The sequence below is a fragment of the Antrostomus carolinensis genome, unplaced genomic scaffold (genome assembly GCF_000700745.2).
Source record: "Antrostomus carolinensis isolate BGI_N321 unplaced genomic scaffold, ASM70074v2 scaffold838, whole genome shotgun sequence".
Classification (NCBI taxonomy): Eukaryota; Metazoa; Chordata; class Aves; order Caprimulgiformes; family Caprimulgidae; genus Antrostomus; species Antrostomus carolinensis.
In genome coordinates, this window is record NW_010334844.1 from 14,626 (window position 1) to 36,320 (window position 21,695).

The window sequence follows — 21,695 nt, forward strand, 5'->3', positions numbered from 1 at the left end:
CTGTGAGATACCACAGTAGACAGAGAAAGGGAACAGAATGGTGTGATGGAGGTAGAGGGGAAAAGTAGATTGGTCTAATGCTTCTACCAGTCCCTTTCCCACTCATTGCCCTGCCCATCACATTTCCATACAGGGGCATCTTTTCAAAACCAAGAGGGGAAAAAAAAACCACCAACCAAGACAAAACAAAACAAATCTTACTGATTTTTTTCACAGGGCCCTGCTGAAAGAAGGCTCAACAGTTTGCACATTAGAAGGACATGATCCCTATGCAAAAAGTGCTGCTGGAAAAAGAGAACTCTGAGTCGCTAAATATGGCCTGAATGCTCTCAGGTTGTGACGTGTAACAGGGAGAAGCTTGAGGTCCAGGCTGAGATCAGAGAGGAAACACACTCTCTTGTCTGGGCCAGTGAGCGAGTGTCTCAGCACAGTCCAAGAGCCCCGTGAGTCTCTCCTGAAATGCAAGTGTGTTCAGCTCCCACGCTCAGTCCATCTCCATCGACATTAGCCGGCGACGCTCTCGTCTCGTTTCCTGTACTTCCTTCTTGCAGCACCAACGGGAGCTGCAGTAGCCAATGAGGCAGGATAAGAGTCCAATGATAGTGGCCAGACCAATGCCAATCAACAGGGGATACTTGAAAGCGTTCAGAACTGAAAGAGGAAGGCAAAGTCATTAGATACCACTGAGAAATTCAGAGATCTCCTTTATTTGTTCTTGCCTAAAAAAGGAGAAAATCCCACATTATTCAGTCATGGGCAGATTAATTATTTCAGAAGGAAATAACACTGATTTTCCTTTTTGATTTCTGTCTTTTGAGGTTTGGAAAATTAGTCTCTTACTAGACTCCCTTACCCCCTCACCCTAATTCTTCCTCCACCATTTCAAAGCCTCAGGAAGGCTGGAAGGACCAGTATATTCAGTGCCACTCGGCAACCCTGTCTAGTCAACCTCCAAAATTGGTACCTAAACAAAATATTTGATTTGTAGACACCTACTGATCAGTTAAAAGGCAAGGTCAAGAACTGTAAGGAGTTTGTAAAGTGCAGTTATAATAGTTATCTGCACAGTAGGGAGAACAAAACCTTCTCATTCCTTTCAAGTTCATGGAACTTCCCAATACAACCTTTCCTGGAAATATTGTGAAGAAAAGCTGCAACTAGTTTGAAACCCCTCCTGTATTTTCCCTCTTAGCTATGTGCTGAATGCAGCATCTAGCTTCTCATGAAGTCTAGCTACACTTGCAACTCTGGTGGGAAAGCAGAAAAGGTATTAAGTACCAGGAGCAGCACATCTTGTGGTCAGGAGAGGGAGGAAGGAGTCAGAGCTCTGACTTCCTGTTCTCAGCTTTGATATTAAATACAACATGACTTTACTTCAGCACACCCCATCTGCAAACCAAGGCTCCCTCCTGCAGGCAGCAGAAGGGTTAACACTTGGAGAGAATACTATTGATTCAAATAAACCCCAGCTACAAAACATCACCAAGAGATGATCAGGAAAAAAAACACTCCAGTCTTATGAGTATGATCTGTTCAGGTCTACCTAGTGTACAGAATTTGGAATCACAAGTTATAAAACAATAGAAAGGATAACAAAATCTAATGGGATTATCACAAGCACCTTTAAAAATAGCCACAGGGAATATTTGTCACAGAAAGACATAACAAGGTGTTAAAAAAAAAAATGCATAATACATGTTGCAATCTCTTACCATCCATTTTCACAGACAGAAAGATGGGTTTGGCTTTGATGTCAGGTTCCCGCTGCCATACGCCGGTGGCAGATCGCACCCACGGGGTCACTACACAGTAGTGGTTCCCAAAGTCGTGGTCCTCACAACCATGCACACGGAGCCGGAATTCCAGAGGGCTGATTCTCTCCAGGCTGAGATCACTGCTCCCATTTCTCCTGCTCTGTGACACAATCCCTCTCCGGTCCAGCGAGGCCAGCAAGACGGGCTCTCTGTCCAACGCAAAGGAGCGCACAGCAAACCAGGAGACATCAAATGACATATCATCTGCATTTGTGGACAAAGGAGAATTTGGTCATGTTGGTGAGCTCCAAAGAGTATTCATAGTACCACTTATCAGCAGAAAGGTTAATCTGCAAGCAGCACAGCCAGCACTGGTCTGACAGTAGAAGAAAAAAAGAAAATAAAGACAAAAAGGAAAAAAAAGAGTGCCCTGAACATGTCCTTTCTAGGAGGATTCAAGCAGTGAACTGCAATGAAACGCACTGGCATGAAGCATCTAGCTGCACAGAAAGGGTGACTGACTTACTACAGGGAAGACAAAAAAGACATTTCTTGCTTTCCTGCCTGCCATTCTAATATTTATATTTTCCCTCTGATTTAAGTTTTCACCGAGCAGGTCTAGCATCATAATAAATTCTATAACTACGCTGAACCTACATTGAAAAGGGATTGGAAGTGCTAGAGATTTACTAGTAGAGTGATCTGCAATCACTGTCTTCACGCAGAGCCTACACAACCACAAAGTCAGAAGACTCCTTCCTCACATTTCGGCTGTCTAAATGAATATAGAGATTCTACACAGAGTGCAAAAAATTACCTACAAAAACACAAAGCATTCAGGAGCAAAGCCTGACCACGATGCTTTTCTACATTTTTTTCCAGGGTTGTGGGTTACTGTCACACATCATCAAGCACGACGCCTGGTACAAGTTTTACCACCCAAGGAGTTAGTGTACAAAATGCATTTACAACACCTTTAACGTTTAACATAGCTGACAAGCAGTCAGAGTTCATCAACACATCTAGCTCCTTCTACGTTCCTGCAAGATCCTATTGATCCCATTAACAGATCTCAGTCTTAACCCTATTAGGCTGATGTAGCTGAGTATCTGCTTTAAAAATCACTTCTATTTTTTGCCAAGCAACACCTGTCTAGAGTCTGAAACCTGGCATGACCTAGAGCATAGACAGGAAAGCCCAACCACTTGTTTCATCAACAGGTCTCCCCTTCCTGGCAAACTGATGTGCCCAAACTGGAAACAGAGGTTACTATTTCTGTCCTGAGTTTTGGGTACCAACAGAATGTGTCCACAGGGCTTAACCACAGTGAGTGTGGTGATGTATCAAACCTCCATTTGCTAGTATTGAGGTCTCTGAAAAATACAGTATTAGCAACTTGAAATTTAAAACTGATCTTTCATTTAATTGAGTTTGCTCTTCTTTAAAACTTCCACATTTGATCTCCAGGCTAATGGAAAAATTGATGCACTAAACCTGCTGCTGCACTCGAATTCTTTGCAGATATAAGTGAAGAGAATTTTTAAGCTTCTATCAGGCAAGTTAACACTTGAGGGAGGAAAGGAACCTTAGAATAATATTTTAAAGTAAAGTGAAGGGACATCCTCAGCTCTGCTACTTGAAGAATAGTATCAGCTGGCCAGGAGGAACACTCACCCTTACTGCAGACAAAAACCACCCACTGTTTGGGGTATAATTAACTCCTCTGCAAGGTGCACTGGCTTTACACACATCTTCAAAAACGAAACAAAAAGATGAGGAAGCAGATGTTACTACCAGAGACACTGGCTGATCAAACTGTTTTAATACACCAGCCAGTTTCCTGCCCTGCCTGCCATGGCCAGCTGCTCCAGGTGACAGCAAAGAACCTCGAGAGAGCACCTTGCCTGTTTTGCAGTCCTACAGCAGAAGTAGGTTTCCTGGTCCTACATGGGGGTCAGCATAGGTCATATGGACCAGCAGCCTTCACAGCAATCACTCTTGCCTATCATACTACAAATATTACTGTTAGTTACTTGGCATAGCACTCCCACTACTTCCCTTGAAAGCAAAGTTAATAAAAATTACCACAAACACATGTTCAGCTAACGGGATCAAACTTTGACCTCTGCTTTGTGTACTCATCCAACTGTCTGTGGGAAACAGAGAGCTCCGTTTCCATAAACTACTCTTCATCTCTGCTGCCTGTTTTATGCCAAATACGGTAACAGCACCAGGCCACAGGCAGTCACGCTGGGAATGACCAATTCCTTCCAAAGATCAAGACTGCCATTAGCTCTTGTGTTTCCAGGTACTGTCGGAGCATATGGACACCTTCCAGGATAAGTCCAACTACACTGAACACATTCTTGCACTTGCTAAAAAGGGTTTAAACAATAAAGTTAGATATATAAAAAAATAATCTAGCCTTCAGATTCTCAGGCAACTTGCTACCTTTGAAGAATTCCTTCTTTTCAGTCTTAGTTAATTTAAGGTTCCCTTTCCTCCACATACAAAGATGAGTGCAGGCACTTGCTGTCATTTTGAAATAGCTGAATCTATCTTCTGTAATTACAACATGGGACAACAGTATTATGCCAACATATTTTATTAGTCAGTATACACAGTGTGCAATTAGTGACTCACTACAGACAGTCAGAGGGAGGACTTGGCTCCGAGTACTCTTTGTCACTATCCTCCTTGAAATAGCTCGGTACTCTGCGAGCAGAGTAACAGCAGTGCTACGCTTCCTCCCCTCCTCATTTCGTGAGGATCATCAACATGTAAAGCACATCTTTACGCACATTTCGATTTGACACACAGGACTAAGCTGTCTGGGTCTTAGCTGCTTCCCTGGCCAATCACTCCTCAAAACAGGGAATCCTATTTCTAGACCAGCTCTTAGGAACCATACACTTCCACTGCTTAGAATGGAGCTCTCTCAGCATCTTGTTACAGTGCTGAATCACAATTTTGAGACCCTTTTTGTTTACTACATTTAAATGAGGTTGAATAGGGCTTCCTAGAGAGCTGAGCAAACCACTTCAGGCCATACAAGAAGTAAACAAGTTGGTTTTGTTAAATTCTCCAGAGTGCCCATTGGGTCTGTCTGGAGCAGATAAAAAAAATATCCATCTCCTTTCAAGCACAGTAAGTAATACTTTTAAATCCCTATGCACATACCCCAAGAAGGGGTGATCTGGGAAGTCTAGAGAGAGTATTTGTGAAAATGTGTATTCCAACAGAAATATCAGAAGCAGCCTTTATATCTTCAGGGCACAGAAGAACTACTATTCCCCCCTGACGCACACATACTCCCCTCATATCAATTCAGAACACCAACCACAGCTGCCAAGCCCAAGGAGCACTTCTTTAGATGGAGCAGTTGCTGCCATGTACTAAGCTCAGTAACACACACTCCATTTCAGCAGGGTCTCAAAGAAGCAGAGGAAATTAAAGCACGCAGCAGTCACGCCAAAACCTCTTCCACTCTTTAGAAAATTTCCCACAGGGTGGGTACACACAAACACACACACAGTTTACTGTGAATTGCCTCTACCAGACGAGCATCCAACCCCTAAGTAACACTTCTAGAAACAAAGGGATTGATCTAACTGTAACAAAGGGCACTGACAGAGATCACTGGTCATTTGACTTTTCCTCAGCTCCTTCTTTTTCTGGTTGTGCATACAAAGAGGTGGCACCTGACACCTCAACTTATGACAGGAAGCAGACAAACTAATCCACACGCATGCTTGCAAAGTTGAGTGCCTGTGTGTACAAGAGCAGAGCTGGCTGGCATACCAAGCGTGTTCAAAGTGGTTTGGATGCTCATTGAACAAGACATCCTATGAAATTCCCTGATCCTTCTTTCCTCACAAGAAGGCCCAAAACACATCCCTGCAGCTGGTCTGACATCAGAAGAGCTGATGGCCTCTGAAGGCCATCGGGCCACTCAGAAGAAAGTCAAATGCAATTGCTCTGCTCTCCTTTCTCACCACATTCTCAAATGGAAAGACCATGTCTGTACTGCTGTCATCTGTTTTCTTCCAGGAGATGCTGGCAATTCTTGCTCTGTTAATCTGATGACCTGGTGTAGGCTTTCCCAGCTCATTTCCACACTGGGATGAGACAGCCCTGTTATTTTCACAGTCTGTCTAATGTTTGGCACTCATCTGAAAAAAAAATCAAGTTCTCCATTCCAGTTGTGAACTAAACTGTGATACTGAGTCAGCATAGAGACAGATCACAGATGGGATATAGGGGAATAAGGTTACTACTGAGGAACTGCATCTGGTTGTTACCATATGTTGTTACCATATGAGCCCTTCTTCACTCAATCTGCTCCTTTATCCAACTGCTCTAGTCCTCTCCATCTCTCAAGGCCAAGAAGGCAGACTGACCAGGGAAGTCTGCACACCCCACAGCTGTTGCACAGATTCCAGCTGTTCCCTGCAGCCCAGATGGGGTTTCTTCACACAGTATGGTTGGTCAGGCCCCAAATCCTGCTCATTCAGCAACTGGAGGCTCAGAGCATGGACTGAAAGGTTCCCTCAAAACCTGATACAATGCCACACTTTACTCCATTCTAGGCGTATTTGTTGCCTGTGCCTCATCTGCCTCATTACAGACTCAAAAAAAACTCAAAACAAAACAAAAAAACCCCCAAAACACCCACCCCAAAGAAAACCAAAACCGCCCACACCACAGAGGCCACGTTCAAGATGACATTACCCAGCTATGGAACAGATTACAGTGCTGACATTTAAAACTCTGCACTGTATGCTCATAACCACTGGAAACAGCGTCATTTCCAACTCCAGGCATCATCTATCAACTCAACAGACATCCTTGAACCCTTATGAAGTTGCCCAGTTAAAACTTAATTTTGCTAATGAGCAGCTCCTCAAAGAGGACACCTTTTTACTTCAATCCTTTTGATCACCCTTATCCTGTCAGTGCTTCTCCCAGTCTCAAGCTACCAAACACACACACACAAAAAACTCTCAGAAACCCAGCTGCAGTGGAGCACTGACAGCAGAGCTCCACTGTTACTAAGTGGCCTCTTTTCAGGTTTTAAGTGAGTCAGGGATGCTGAGGCCTCTTTCACAAGGCAACCCCAAGCTTATTTTAACTGTTGAACAGCAGCAGAAGCGGCAGCTGCTCCCTGCCAGCAATTATTGCTTTGCAAAGGAAGCCAGCAGCTTTGGGTACTGCCTTGCAACAATACCTGTGAGAGCTTGGGCACACTGAAACTTAGAAGAGGCTTCCTGCTGAAGGACAGACTGAGGTATACATCCAGGGGTACGTTGCTGCTCACTGTGTCCAATATCCCAGGCTATGAATCTTTTGACAGCAATAAAGTTTACTCAGCTTTTCCTGCCTACCAACCATTTCAATAATACAATCTACAGACTTCTATCAATTTTTCACAGGCAGCACACAGCTGTAATCTAACAAATTGCTTCCCCGCTACACTCAGATTTAGTGTAGAAGAGACAGCTTGTAATTTCATAGTGATGGGCCTTTTCTAAGCTTGGTACTTCATCTCATCAGCTACTACATTATAAGTAATATTTTCTGCACAGCACCTCTTTTGTAGTGGCTTACACATAGATTTCCAACATTTGCATGAATCATGACATCTTTATATTTAGGTATATACGTTTATATTTACATATACATTTATAGATTCACTTTAAATAGAATCACAGAATGGTTTGGGTTGGAAGGGACCTTAAAGCTCATCCAGTTCCAACCCCCCTGCCATCAGCAGGGACACCTTCCACTAGACCAGGTTGCTCAAAGCCTCATCCAACCTGGTTGCGAACACTTCCAGGGGGGAGCAGCCACAACTTCCTTGGGCAACCTGGGACAGTGTCTCACCATCCTGACAGGAAATAATTTCTTCCTAATACCTAATCTCAACCTACTCTCTTTCAGTTTAAAGCCATTTCCCCTTGTTCTGTCACTAACTGCCCTTATAAAAAGTCCCTCCCCAGCTTTCTTGTAGGCCCTTTCAGGTATTGGAAGGCCACTATTAAGATCTCCCCTAAATACATTTTTATATTCATACATACATATAGAGAGAGAATTACTTTTAAAAAACTAAACTCACCTCAAACCCACGTTTTGGGTACAATAACCAGAGTTATTCTCACAGCATTTTGATGAAAAGCAGCTCGGGCAATGCTTGGCAAGCAGCTAGGTTTTGAGCAATTCTCTGAACTTTTCAGATCTTCATAAAATTTTGCCTTCAAAGTGTCCCCTATCCTTTTCACAGCAATTAGGTACCATGTTTCTTTCTTCATCCACACAAAAAAGGAGGCTCACCTCTGAAGGCATCAGTCATCAACATTCATTTTTGACATTTAGGCTGCAGTAGTCAATTATTGTGTTTTTTAGATTTACATTAAACATTAAAATCACTCTGAAGTGTGAAGCTGACTGGTCAGGTGACTAAGATTTGTTATAGATGTTTATCATTTTTTCCTAACAGGTTTTGCCAATGGATCTCCTTTCCAACTAAAGGAAATAGGAGTAGTTTTCATGGCCCATGTAGCAGCTGTAGGTTGAGATTGCCAGCAGTGGGGTCAGTTGGTACAGACAGCACAGCAAGGTTTAGCAGTAAGAACAATTTTTCCCCTTCCCCTCAGAATGTGAAACAAAAAACTTTGTTTTAAATTGGGCTAATGTAAAGCAAAGATGCTTTCCAGTATTTATCTAGTTCTATAAGATTTTCAGTGCTGGTTCTCAAATTCTCCAGCCTGACTCAAAGGACACAGGATTGTAACTGCTGGTATTGTTCTGCCCAGTGAAGGTAAATGAGTTACAAACAAAATAATTTTGCCAAAATACCTGGTTCAAGTGCTATTCCTTCCATCGTGACGATACACAGCAAATCTGCCAGTTCCCCCTGGTAAATCGTCGGGCTGTCAGAATGCACCGAGACATTAAACACAGGACCTAGGAAAGAGTAACCACAATTATTCATGAAAGGCTTTTTTCTTCAGTGTCCAAAACCTTTCTTGCCTGTTTTTGAAGTATTCTCTGCCGGTTTGTGGAGACAGAGCTCTGCAATAGGGATAAGCAATCATATAAGTTTTTACAAAATAGTTGTCAATTTTTAGCCATTAATTCCTGCACTAAGACAAAGTACCCAAACTGCCAGACCTGTCCACCCAACACAGAGACTGCTGCCCAAGTTTGCCTTCTACCATCCCACACAAAAGGAGCCCGTCCTCCTCTGGTGACTCCTCTAAGAGCATGAGAGTTCAGGTCTTCAGGCTAATCCAGCATGGATCTCTCTGGTTGAGGCTGTCAATAGGAATTCAAGTTAGAGCAAACCAGTATTTTAACAATACAGATGGTTCTGCTGTGGAACTGAAACACAAACAATACAAAAAGTGCATCTGATAATACTTTTCTGTGGGTTTTTCCTTCAGGCTCTGCCACAGATAGCTTCTTCTTGTAGAAGATGTCTCAAAGCCCAAGGGTACAGTAACTGCTCCAGTTGCAAAGTGGCAATGATATCGATGAAAACCATTAGGCTGTTACGAAAGGCTCAGACACCATGACAACATGTACATCAGAAGTCAAACACCATGTAAGTTAAAAAGATAAAGCTTCCACAAATTTTGACAACAACCACATCTCTGGTGCAAAATTAACAGAGCCACGACTCCTCAGATATGCTAACATTGCTGGTACTCTCTGTTACACGGGGCAGAAACTGAAGAATGAGTCAAAATACCCTTAAGTGATTTCTCTACTAAACAAGGAGGAGGTGAGTAGGAGGAAAGCTGATGCTAATGGTGGCTTCTGGGATGGCTTCAGGGGAAGGGGCCATGGAACCCAAGAAGGAATCTGGGACTCAGATTAAGAAGTAACCCTATTTACCCTCCCTGGACTCCATTAGCTGTTATCATTACCTGGCTCAGCTGCCTCTGGGACAGCAGCAGCAACAAGCATAGAAAGGTGGTTTGGGAGGAAAGAAAAGCTGTTGGAAGATCTGCCCTTCTCCACTCTTGCAGGCTACTGTTCTAGTACAGGAACTGTAAATTTCAAATCCACTGAAGATCAGTGGCAAGCAATGCTTTTGATGGAGAACATTTAAGGAAATCATCCAGAATAACCCACTTGTCCCTTGCCAACCCTTTCCAGGTTCCTGTGGAAAGCTGTGCTGATAAATCACCACACTGCACATTCTTATCACATCACTCCCAAACTGAGGTTCTGGAAAGAAACTTGGATGTGCTGTGAAGCTATGCCTGTCATTTTTGGTGAAACTATTCTAGACTACAAGGGCCTGGCTTGTTTTGGTCAGCAGAGATTACACAACACACTCAGAAATGAATTCCAATTACAATGCAATAATTACTTCTGTGGCTTCCAAAATTCCCCCCACAATTTCCAGTGGGCAAAATGTGCTGCTCTTCGTTATACCATAAAATTCTTCTCTGCCCCAGAAACAGCTGTACTTTGTACACAAAGGCAGTATGTAGAGATATAATCCCAGAGGTTCATACCCATTTTGAAGCTAGAAGTCCTCTCTATTTAAAATTAAGATTGGAAGTTAGTCCACCAAGCAAGGATAAAAGGGTGGTAAGAGATGCAATAAAGGTTAGATGTGGACTATCAGCTAAGACTTCTACGTGCTTACACTAGAATATATTTAAGGAAATAAGAGAGCCAGAATGCATTCAGCTGTTCAGGTAGTGACTTCATGAACAGGCTGCAGCCCTAACTTAAGCTCAGCATGATGGGATCCTTTTCTGGGGAAATGGAGAGAGATTAATTTGATTGCTTCCTTAGACTCTATCCAAACTCTTTCTATGTGAATTCAATTTGTTTCCTGACATTCACACACACACCCCCCAAGGATACTCCCCTTGCAGCCTATTTGATCATTCATCTTCAGATAAAAGGAGACAATTTCCATCATTTTCTTTGGAGTTATGCAGACAGAAGTTCAAGGTCCTAGAGGACTAAAGGCAGCATGGACTGGGGCATTCCAACCAACTGTAACCAGAAACATCTCAAGCTGTGTGCGAACTGTCACAGCAACAGAAACAAAGAGTCTGTCAAAATCTGCTTGGAACATCTCTGCATTCCCAGCACATACCCTCTGCTGCACTGATCAAAGCCAGAACAGCATCAAAATAATCCTGGTATTGTCTATAGCTCAGGGTCTATCCTAAATCCCAGCAGCAACTGAGATGACATCATATCAGGAACATGCAACATGCTCTACTCCAGCAAACAGGCTCTGTCCTGGCTAGATGATGGCAGGGATTGAGGAAGGGAGATGAACTGCATGATCCCAGCTTTGTCAGGCTAAGGATGGGCTGCCTTACCCCTGCCCTGGCAGGGTAAATAAGAAAAGATAGAGGGTACATATAGACAGGACTTTTCAGGCTTTATTTCTTGGTTGAAAGTCTAGGCATCTACTGCATTCAACAGACACCATCTTCAAGCCCTGGCATGCCAACACATCAGTAATGCAGAGTGGAGTCTGAGCACTCCTGGACATGGAGTGTCAGGAGGGTAGAAGCTAAGCTCGTTTGTTCACTCAGCCAGGAAAGCCCACGTATCATGGCAATGAGCACTCCCTACGTACTCCTCAGTTCTGGGTCACCAAGATCATCCCTACCCCACCTCCCACACAAAGATTCAAAGCTTCCTGGGCAGTAAGAAGGCTGCGAGGCAGCAGCTGTTCTGTCATTTCAAGATCGTACTTCCCCTCGGTAAGCCACAAACAGTTATTTCCCTTTGGTTATTTCCCTGCTAGGGTACATCTCCTGCAAATTACCATCTGTACCTCCAGGGAGAAATCACTGTCCTGTGTTAGAGGAACTGGATTTCAACAGAGAGTCAAGAGATGTGCCAGGGGTTGTACTCTTCCCTCTCCAGCTGAAGAGGGAAAACAATTGTTTTTAAACCTAATTGTTTTTAAACTTTTTTAAACCTAAGCAAGCTTCATTACAATGAAAGTTTCTCATTTCAATCTTGAAAACTGTGGGATTGCAACTTCCTAGGAGGAGTATCTTTCCTCTTTGTAAGTATCTCAGACTTTCTGCCCACATGCCCCGGGCTTGAGGCTGCCCTCAGGCACAAAAGGACAAAATAAAGCATCTTCATAGATTTCCATCCCCCTCCACTACAAAACCTGAAAAGGCAGGAGGCTGTTTTCAACAGAGACCCATTAGTCCTGAGCTGGACCACAAAGACCATTTTATCCCCTACCCTCCACTGTAAGGTACACTTGAGTCAGAGTTGTAGTCACTACACAGTCTGGGAAAGATTCACAGCAGCTGATGACATGCTGTAATCCCTCATTAGAAGTCATCTCCATGTCACCTTTCTCTATAGAATGGTTCTGGTCTTGGTTTTGTTCAGTTTTATCCTAAAAAAACCCAACCCAGTGCTTTTAACCTGATTATAACTTGCCTGATTTATGTCCCCAGCTTAGACAATTTACTCTGGTTTCAGCTGAACCTGTCTGGCAACAGGATGAGAGAAGCAGAAACGAGCTGCGTGCCAATCTCAAACAGCAGCAGCAAACCAGCGCTTGTTAGTGGGTTACAAGCAAAACCATCACCTTATCTAAGTGGGCATCTGCTTTACTGCAAGCTCAAGAAAAGCACCTGGGCACAAAACAGCTACAGAGCAAACATGGGATGCTTCCAGACACATTTTTCAAGGCTTCTGAGGACCACCCAAGAGGTCACAAATGTGCCACAAAAAAAAACGTTCTGCAAGGTATGGATCCTGTTGGTGTTTTTTTTCCCTATTACCATCATAGTACAATATTCAAAAGACTCTGGATCTAGACTCCACCAAGCAGGGTTTGGCACACAAAACACCAAGTGCTTTTCTTCAGTTTTTACCCTTCAAAAAAAAAAAAAAAAAAACCAAAACACCAAAACAAGCCAAAAAACCCCCAAACCACCAAAAAACCTCAACCCCAAGCTTAAAAATGCAGGCATATGGTAACGGGCAATTCCCAGTAGACACTGATGACACCAGCTATCAGCATCACCATGCTCAAGCACTTGCAGTGTCACAGGAAGGGTTGGGGAGGTGACATGAGCTCTCCTTCAATGAGATCTGAGTTCATGCTACATTAACACTGAGAAAAACAGAACTCTACAGATAACAGACGATGTGGCTTTGCTCACCTTGCCACCTGTATTTTAACAGTCTGAATTACTGTTGTTGGCACCTACTGGTCACTCAGGAGAATAAACAAACCAGAATTTAAGTTTCAATTGCAGGGTTGACAAATCAAGCATGACCTGTAAAACTCATCAAGAGCAAAGCAAAGTTAAGTGTAGGGAAGCTGCTCAGGAGTTTGAAAGCTGAGAAATAACTGGATTTTAATACCTTCAGGACTGGAGATAAGTGTCATGCCCTCAGCTAACTCAGAAACTAAAGAGTATGGATTTACAAAACAAACCAGCATTCCCAATTCTAAGAGCTAAGCATCGACCTTCCCCTAAATTGTCATCTTCTGCTGAGACCTTCTGATTTCAATTAAGCCAAGATCTCTGTTCCTCACTATAGTAAGGCCATATATAAGCTTAGATACAACCCCCTAAAAGAAGTTTTCTTCTTTACTAAAGTAATAATTTTATATTAAAAAGCATCTGCAGTCAAGATAGGAATAAAAAGTTCTCTAAGCATTTCTTACCCACTGAATACTTCAAAAAACAATATATAATTTTAAACAGAAAGTGAAAAAAATGAGAAGTTTACTAGTACAAATCTAGAAGTTCTTAAAGAGAAACCAGGTCCCAGGATCAGGACCTGTTTGGTGTAATTTCTTCTGAATGTCCCCTTTTATGGCAGATCTCATTGCTCAAATCATTGATTTCATGTAACCCAGGAAAGAAACTCCAGCATCCAAATTTTATAGTGATACAGTTTTCAGCTAAAAAGTGTATTGCAAATTCTTCCACATATGTAAACGATAGAAAAAATAGTGTTTATAAGCTGCACCAAATCTGGTTTATTACTTTGTGCTCAATCAGATTCACACTGAAGAGGCTGCAGGGTGGAAAGGAGGAGTCCAAGTTTATTGAGCTAATTTACTCAGCTTAAGCATTTACATATTGGAGAAAAAGAAAAAATCCTGAGCCCCATCTACATGATGTCACCCCATTCTCCCTGCTTTCCTTCCCTGCTCAGTAATCCAAACACCTTAAATCTGCAAGAAAAAGAAGGTGGAAAGGAGGGGGAATAACCAAAAGCCAGTTAACATCTAGATTTACAACAGAAGAGATTGTAATTACCTAGGTCCTAGGTGACATTTTGGCCTTTTCTGTATCATTTTAGCCAGTACTCCTCTGCAAAAATAATATATAGTCTCCCTACAGACACGGGTTACTTTTATTTTCCAGACAAGTAAAGTAGAGCAGAGAAAGGTCGAGTAACCTGACTGACAAGTAGCTTCCCTACTTGTAATCAGCCAGCATCACAGACCACAACAGGGGAAAAAAAAACTGAGGCAACCCACAAGTTCTTCGTCTTCCAAAATATTATTCATATCTGCCCTGGCAACAAATCACTCACTCTTGAACTGAGAATCCCATGATCTGCCTTTCTCCAGATAATGAGCTCCTTCACTGACACTATTCCAGCCCCCTGCCCTCTCCTTGCTTCTTCACAGAGTTGTTCCCTGACAAGTTTTATCCCAAGCCTCATAATAGCTGTTACTGGAAGAAGCCTCTAGTAGTTTAGTCTGTGGTTTCTACCTCCAGCTACAAATTAATGCACACAGACACAAAGGCACACGATGACAAAGCATGTTTCTGCCCATTACCAGTGGCTGGAAAATACCAGCCTTTCTTACCAAAGGGTTTCTGCTGTATTGCTCTTCATTCATTTCCATGATTAAGGTTTCTTTCCTCTAAGAATCTTTCTATTCTCCTTTCTGGAAACTGAGTATCTCTCAGGGTCACTGCAGGGCATCATTTAATTTTAATTGCAAGTTCAACATCAATACTCAGCTCATATTTCAGCAGCTCTCGGTTTATCTCAGCTTCTTCCAAAGCGAATGATAATACATTGCTGGGCAATGAGCTCACATGCAGATGTAATCCAGAGCTGAAGATTTCATCGAGACGCTCCCCTTAAAGTTCTCTTTTATTTTTGTCTCTCCAGAGAGTTCTGCCTTCTGCTGAATGGCAGAGAGGGAAGCCAGCTCAGAGCACAGCCAAGCTCCAAATGCTTCTCCTTCACAACACACTTCTCAATATAAGATTAAAAGCTTCCTTCTCCCTGTTTCCCTCAAGGGAAAGGAAAATTAGACACTTCTGTGGAAATTGCTGTGAGTGTATAGCGGGTAAAGACACTCTAAACACTAACCTGGGTTACCAGGTTCAGGGTAAAAGGGATAGAAAATTAAAGGACGAATGCCAAAGAAGAATTTATGACTCCAGGATAAACCAGGTGGATTTCACAGAGACCAGGTGCCTCAGCATTAAAAAAAACAGCTGCAGGCCAACTGAAGCCATTTGAACCAGATACCAGTACACAGATCTGCATTAGATAAGCACTCTGATCTCGAGCAAAGTTCCCATCTACGTGACTCCCACCTTTGCTGGCCACCTTGGCCAAGGCTGCAGGCAAAAGGGAGCACAAAAAAGAAAAAAGACAGCCTCTCTCATCTGCTCCTCAGCCCCTCCAGCATTGCCACTGGAGCAACAGCCCCAGCGTACCAGAAGACAAGTGAGAGACTTCAGGTTGGGTGGGCAGCATCCTAAGTCCTACAAGAAGCTGTCTTGATATCCTGGCTTCAGAGAACAGTGAGGAACAGAAGACGGGGGTGTTCCAGGCTGAAAGAAAGGCTTACGTACACATACATCACCCAGTAGCTCAGAAGGAGAGAGGACACATTTGAGTTTCAGCAGAAATGATGCAACAAAATTAAGAGAAAATTTCAAGACAAGCACTGGCAGCTGTTCTTGTCCCTCACACTGCTGGGAAGCCTTTGAAGAGATAGCAGAACTTCTGTTCTAGACTGGGAAAACAAAAAAGAAGCACTGAAGAATATTAAAGTCTTCATATGGGATAGCTTTCCCCTGCCCCCAAATAAGCTTAGTTTGCTTACAGCTACTGCACATACAGCAGGCATTCATTTTATGAAATTAGCCTAGTGATCCATGTTATTCACAAGGCCACACCAGAGGATTTGCAAGATCTTCTCTGGTCTTAAAATATATCCAGAGGAGAACAATCTGCCATTGACTGAACATTTTAAAACTAATGACCTACTAGGCTGCTCACCACCCCCACACTCCCTGGACTTCCAGTTTATATAATTCAGTGGACAAAATCCACAATTCATTTTTTTTTAGTTCAGGAACTTTCAAACAAATGCCTTTACATTAACATTTCAGATCGTTAACCAAATGGAAGAAATATGTCCCTCTACGACAGCAAGTGGAGAAAGAAGAGAGGAGGTCTCCGCTTGCAGCCAGCAAGTTCTGCCTTGAATGGAAAGAATCTGAGCAAGACATTTTCCACAGATGTTCATGGAAAAACATTTCAGAGCACTGCCACATTTCAAGCCTATTGTGGCAGGAAACATTGAAGTTTCATGTGCGCAGTCCCCAGCTCATATATAAAAAGCTTCCAGGCCTCCCGCCGTTCAGATAGATCACATTGCACAATGTCTATGCACACTGAAAACCCCTCCTTGAAACATCACTCAACTCAGAGAGATCTGGGAGAGGGTTAAACTGAAAGAAAGGATTTCCAATCCTAGCAAGCCTCCCCACACCCTATCAAAAAGAAATCAATAAAAACAACCGAGAAAGAAATTCCTCCTGTGACTAAAAGCTTCAACGTAAAACTCTGTAAGGGCTTTCTTTCTTCTGCTGAAAACGCAGCTTTCATATTGATCACCTCTCCAATTCATGATGCAAGCTGAGAAATACTGTCAGAGTCCAAGCCTTCAAAGCAAGGATGAGTCTGGAATGCCTTCTGTTTTTCAGAGCTATACTGCCTTATTATATCCACCTCCCTCCCCAACAGTCACAATGAAGATGCCTTTCTGGTACACTCTGAGAACCCCAAAGTCAGAAAATTCTCAATAAATCAATTGCACTATTAGGGACAAACACCTTCATCACCCATTTACCTCCAGATTTAGCAGAGGGTGCTCCCCAGCTTTTACAGTTACCTGGAGAGCTGCATGCACCCCCTGACCCTTTCCTGTTAGTATCTTCCCTCCAATTTTGGGGAACCTCTCATCCTCCCTAGAAACCACCAGCTGCCTCAGCAATTCTGCCTTTCACCACTCCCATTAGGGAAAATCTGGCACCAGTTTCTTTTTCTGAGGAACAAGTTTGACAGCTGCCTGTACCACAGGATGCAAGACAAGGGCGTGATATCTGAGCTGGGCTTTTATAGCTGCTCCACGATTTTGTGATTTACCTCCAGCTCCCTGACTCAGTTGCAGTTTGCATCAAAGACAGTACAACTGAGCAAACAAAACCAAAGTAACACACCCACAAAACACCTTCTCTCTTGTATACCTGATCCCAAATAATAATTCCACAGTTAGTCCATTCTAACTGTGCTCATCACATGTCCTCATCTTGCCCAGAGATGAATGTCCAGCAAGGATATCCGAGTAACAACTGAAGGACACACAGTTCATCCACCAATTGAAGAAAGGAAGGTATTTCAAGCCAGATTTTCCTACGTGCCAAGACTATTTTAGGAAATAGCTCTCCAGTAAATTGTGCCTGGGATCTCATTTCTCTCTCTCCATTCTTTTGTAAAGAATGAAAAGCTGACAGGGCTTCAGGACCATCCCTCCCTCTGCTCCAGCCTTGCTACTGGAATTCACACATTCCCAGGACAGTGCTACAGGCTGCCTCCCTTTCTTCACTCTGTGCACTAGAAATCCTATCTGGGTGAAGAGTCTGGGAGTACAGAGTGACAGCAAGAAGAAGTCAAGACTGTGACACGCACACTTTCCTCCCTTACATAGCTCACAGGTTTCCCTCTGAACCATGGCTATTAATAGCAAGCTGCCAAACTTTTTGGATGGGAGTTCAAAGTGACATAACGCGAGCGATGTTGGGAGAGTCACCGATCAGCGCTTCTGTGCAAGGAAAGCCTCCACGTAAGAGCTTGGAGGGGAGGGGTTTGGGACAGATTTCATTCTTGCTGGTTTCTTTCATCACCCCTTTACAAACACTGCTCTCCCACTGTGTCTGACCCAAATATCAAGAGTAATAAGGCTGAAACTATAGCCCACTAAACCATCTGGAGAAGACAACAAATCGACAGCAATATTCAGCTGTGATAGTGCTGCTCTAAGAGGCATTTGGAACACAGGCAACTAACAGATTCATTTTCAGAACAGCAACTTACCGTAAAGCTAATCAAAATGCCAACCTGAAACTACCTAGAACTGAGAGAAGCATTGAGCTGAGTCAATGTCCTCTCCCTGGTCAGCTTAGGTCAGGCTGCATCTTCATTAGGGTTTCTATCAGGATGCTACAATCCAAAGCTTCTTACGAAGTGATGTCCTCAATGCAAGGCTGTCCCTCTACACTCAGCCCTTGTCCTCTTCCCAGGGGGCCTAGTATAAAGAAGTTCAGTTTTCAGAAATCACCTTGTAGAGAATGATTACCTTAGTTATAGATGCAACCAGAAGTCATGCTGCTCTTGCCTAGTCAGACACATCTTCCAAAAACCCTACAGCCCCACTATTATAAGCAGCTTAACTCACATGAAGAACAAAGGATGTGAGAAGATGAGATTTCCCAAGCTGTGAGGGAGTGCAGAAGATTTCAGATAAAGCAGTTAATTAGAGAGCTCCAACATAGGATGCACCTTCGGGTTACACCGAGAGCTCTTCAAAACTGCTCAAGAAGTCACCAGCTTGGTTTATCAGACCATGAGTCCCTCATTCATAAATCCACTACCATTGTCAAAACAACTCTGCAGTTCCTCCCACCCACAGAGCACGATAGGAAGTCAGTGTTAACATGCAACTCTGATGATCCAAACCAACCCTGTCCCCTTCTCCCTCCCATCAACAATATACCAGGACAGGCATGATTCTCCACAAAAATCTCAACACGCAGGTTGTGTGTCAGCTGAGGGCGAGGGTTTGGCCAAGGATGTGAGGAACAGGATGCACTTCTGGTACTGAAATTCAACCCAATTTGCGGAGCTTTGTAGTCCAGCCACGAGGGGCCTCTAAGGTCTTCCAGTGAGAGGATACACTTGCCAAGATGGCTGGAATGTTACCATTGCCTTGACCTGAACACTTTCTGCAACTACATCAACAGGAAGGTGTGCTCAGGCAATTTAATGCTATGCTAATCAAGTCTGGTTTGGAACAGAAATCTAATTTATTGTAATGTTCTTCCAGAGCAGCCTCTACTAAGTAGCAATCTAGCGATAAAGCTGGCAAATGTGGCGGCAGTTACTCCATACTGAGAACCAGTTCTGAGCCTGCAGGACCATAAAAAGCTGCATTAGCAAAGAAAAACCCAGGGGTTATGATTACAGCCAATTCATTAAACATGTTTCTGTAAACAGTCAATAGCACAAAGGACACAAGTACCACCAAAGGACACAAGCAAAGCTCTCAGCCATCATACCATTTGGAGATCCCTTCCATGTTCCAAAGAGTGGGTATTTCCCAGAGACAGGGAAGTGTGAAAAACTCTCACCCTTTCTGGCTTAGACACACAGCTGCCACATTCCATACCAACCTGACATCTGGAAGTCTATCTGGATAGGGTTGGATAAACCATTCACTGCTTCACGCCACATGCCACCACCACCTGGAGACCAAGCAGTCACCACACAGCGATACAGCCCAGCATCAGAAATCTGGGTCTGATACATCCTGTAGCGGAACTCGTTCTCCTGGACTTTCTCCAGAACCACACCGTCCACACGAGTCTGGTCCGTCCAGTCTTCCAGCCGCACTACTGAATCCTGGCTCAAGGAGATGATGCGAGTGGTTCCGTTGGGATTTGACTGATCTGTCAGTGGCTTCTCAGCTGTAATGAGGACAGAATAGCGCGGAGTCTTGATGTTTTTCGAAGACACTTTGCATGTCATCTCAAAGGTGTGGCCTGCTACAAAGAATGGCTTCAATTTCACCGCCTCCACTGTAAGTGTGTAATCTGAAGAGGGAAGGAAATAAGCAGCAAGAGAGGGGTTAATAAATAGGTGCAGATATTTCTGCAGCACCTTTCAATCTAGAGGATTACAAATAAGCACAGTACTTTTTTTAGAGAGACAAATCCCAGCACATTTATCTAAACACATTTGGACATCCCAGAATGCTACTTAACAGCACACACACAACAGTTTGGGTCAAGATGCAAGGATTCACACAAACACCAAATATTTAACAGATAGTGCAATACACAGGCCATAGAGTGACAGGACCTCCAGGACTTCTTTTATTCAGAAGCAAAGATATTAGTCAGACAAGACTCAGAGCCCCCGATGTGGAAGAGCACCCTCAGCACAGGGTACAAGGACACTGCTGAAGTACTCATGACTAGTGACAAAAGCTGCCACTAACTGAACCAGCAGCACTTAGCGTAGCTTCTTTTATTTCCCTTGAAAATCCACTAACAGCAATCCAGACACATTCAGTTGAACCCCCAAGATCAGTAGAAATTCCATGACAAAAAAGTTGGTGATAAGACAGGAAGTCTCCATTCCCAGCACCACTACACACACACCTCTGTGTTGAAAGAGTTCAGTACACATCTGCCTCCACCTGTGTTCTTTTCACTTGCTTCTCATGTGTTCACCTGAGTATAAACCTACCAGAAGCCTTGAAGTTTCCCAACAGCCCACTTGGCACCAAGAACGCCAGCACATTTACTGCTCAGTTTCCTTTCTTCAGCATTCTCCAAATCTGCCAGTTCCTCAATCCCAAGAATCCCTTAATTACAGGAGCACAGCCCCAAGACACAAAAAAATACAAGCTTACAATAAGAAATTGAGGTTTGGGAAAATTATACATCTAGGAGCACAGCCCCAAGACACAAAAAAAATACAAGCTTACAATAAGAAATTGAGAAAATGAGGAGTGACTGAAATGAGAACCAGATAAAAGGAAAGTGAGTTGCTAGTTTCCTGGCACTGTGATGAAGAGACATCCGACACACTCAGGTTCTTCCTAAGGAAGAGATGCTGGGGCAGAACACACGGTTTACAGCTACTTCCTAAAGTAGAATTCAGGCAGTTTGACTTTCTGAACTTTGCTGCAGCATATTCTCCCTTCCCCAGTTTATAAAAATAATAAAATGAGTGTAGACACATTTTAAAAAAACCCCAAAAAACAAATAACCAACACCAAGTACACAGATCACCTTCACGCAAGGTGAAACTTCTCAGGAAAAGGAGATTGTTACACATTCCCCAAAACTGGACTAAATGCAGTAATATTTATGCCCTCCCCACAAAAAGCAACAAGATACTTGTCAAGATTACATTCTGCAGTGTTTTGCCTTTGAGCAGCAGTTTTCACAATGAGTAAACACAGCCCACGAGATGAGAAACCCGGTGTGACAACTTTAAATCAGCGCTGTATAAAGCAGATCACAGTCCAAAGCTATATAAAGAACCAGCAGGAGCAGGGAAGGCTGAGCTGCTTCGAGTGGTCTAGCTGAGCACAGAATTACTTGATACTCCACACTAACCCCCCAACACTAGGAACACAGAAGTTGCACATGGAGGCACTCGGGGGGCAATCACAATTGAAGTTGTACACACAGAGTCATTCTCTGCTCCCTTGGGTGAGAACTCATCATGCACTCGATTCTAGATATCAGATTCATTTTTTCCTCATTCTGTGTCCATGAGATTCTGATATCAGAGGATCATGGAATGGTTTGGGTTGGAAGGGACCTTAAAGCTCATCCAGTTCCAACCCCCCTGCCATCA

General features: G+C 43.3%; 1 protein-coding gene across 1 annotated transcript in view; it reads right to left on the reverse strand.

The window, feature by feature from the left end:
- Positions 1–361: 361 nt before the first annotated feature.
- PTGFRN (prostaglandin F2 receptor inhibitor) overlaps positions 362–21,695 on the reverse strand; it is a 40,073-nt gene continuing 18,739 nt past the window's right edge. The window contains exons 6-9 of the mRNA XM_029086571.1: positions 19,496–19,915; positions 8,610–8,717; positions 1,713–2,018; positions 362–651 (exon numbers count right to left, since the gene is read on the reverse strand). Coding sequence (XP_028942404.1) covers positions 485–651; positions 1,713–2,018; positions 8,610–8,717; positions 19,496–19,915 — 1,001 coding nt within the window. The 3' untranslated portion in view covers positions 362–484. The remainder of the gene's footprint in view (positions 652–1,712; positions 2,019–8,609; positions 8,718–19,495; positions 19,916–21,695) is intronic.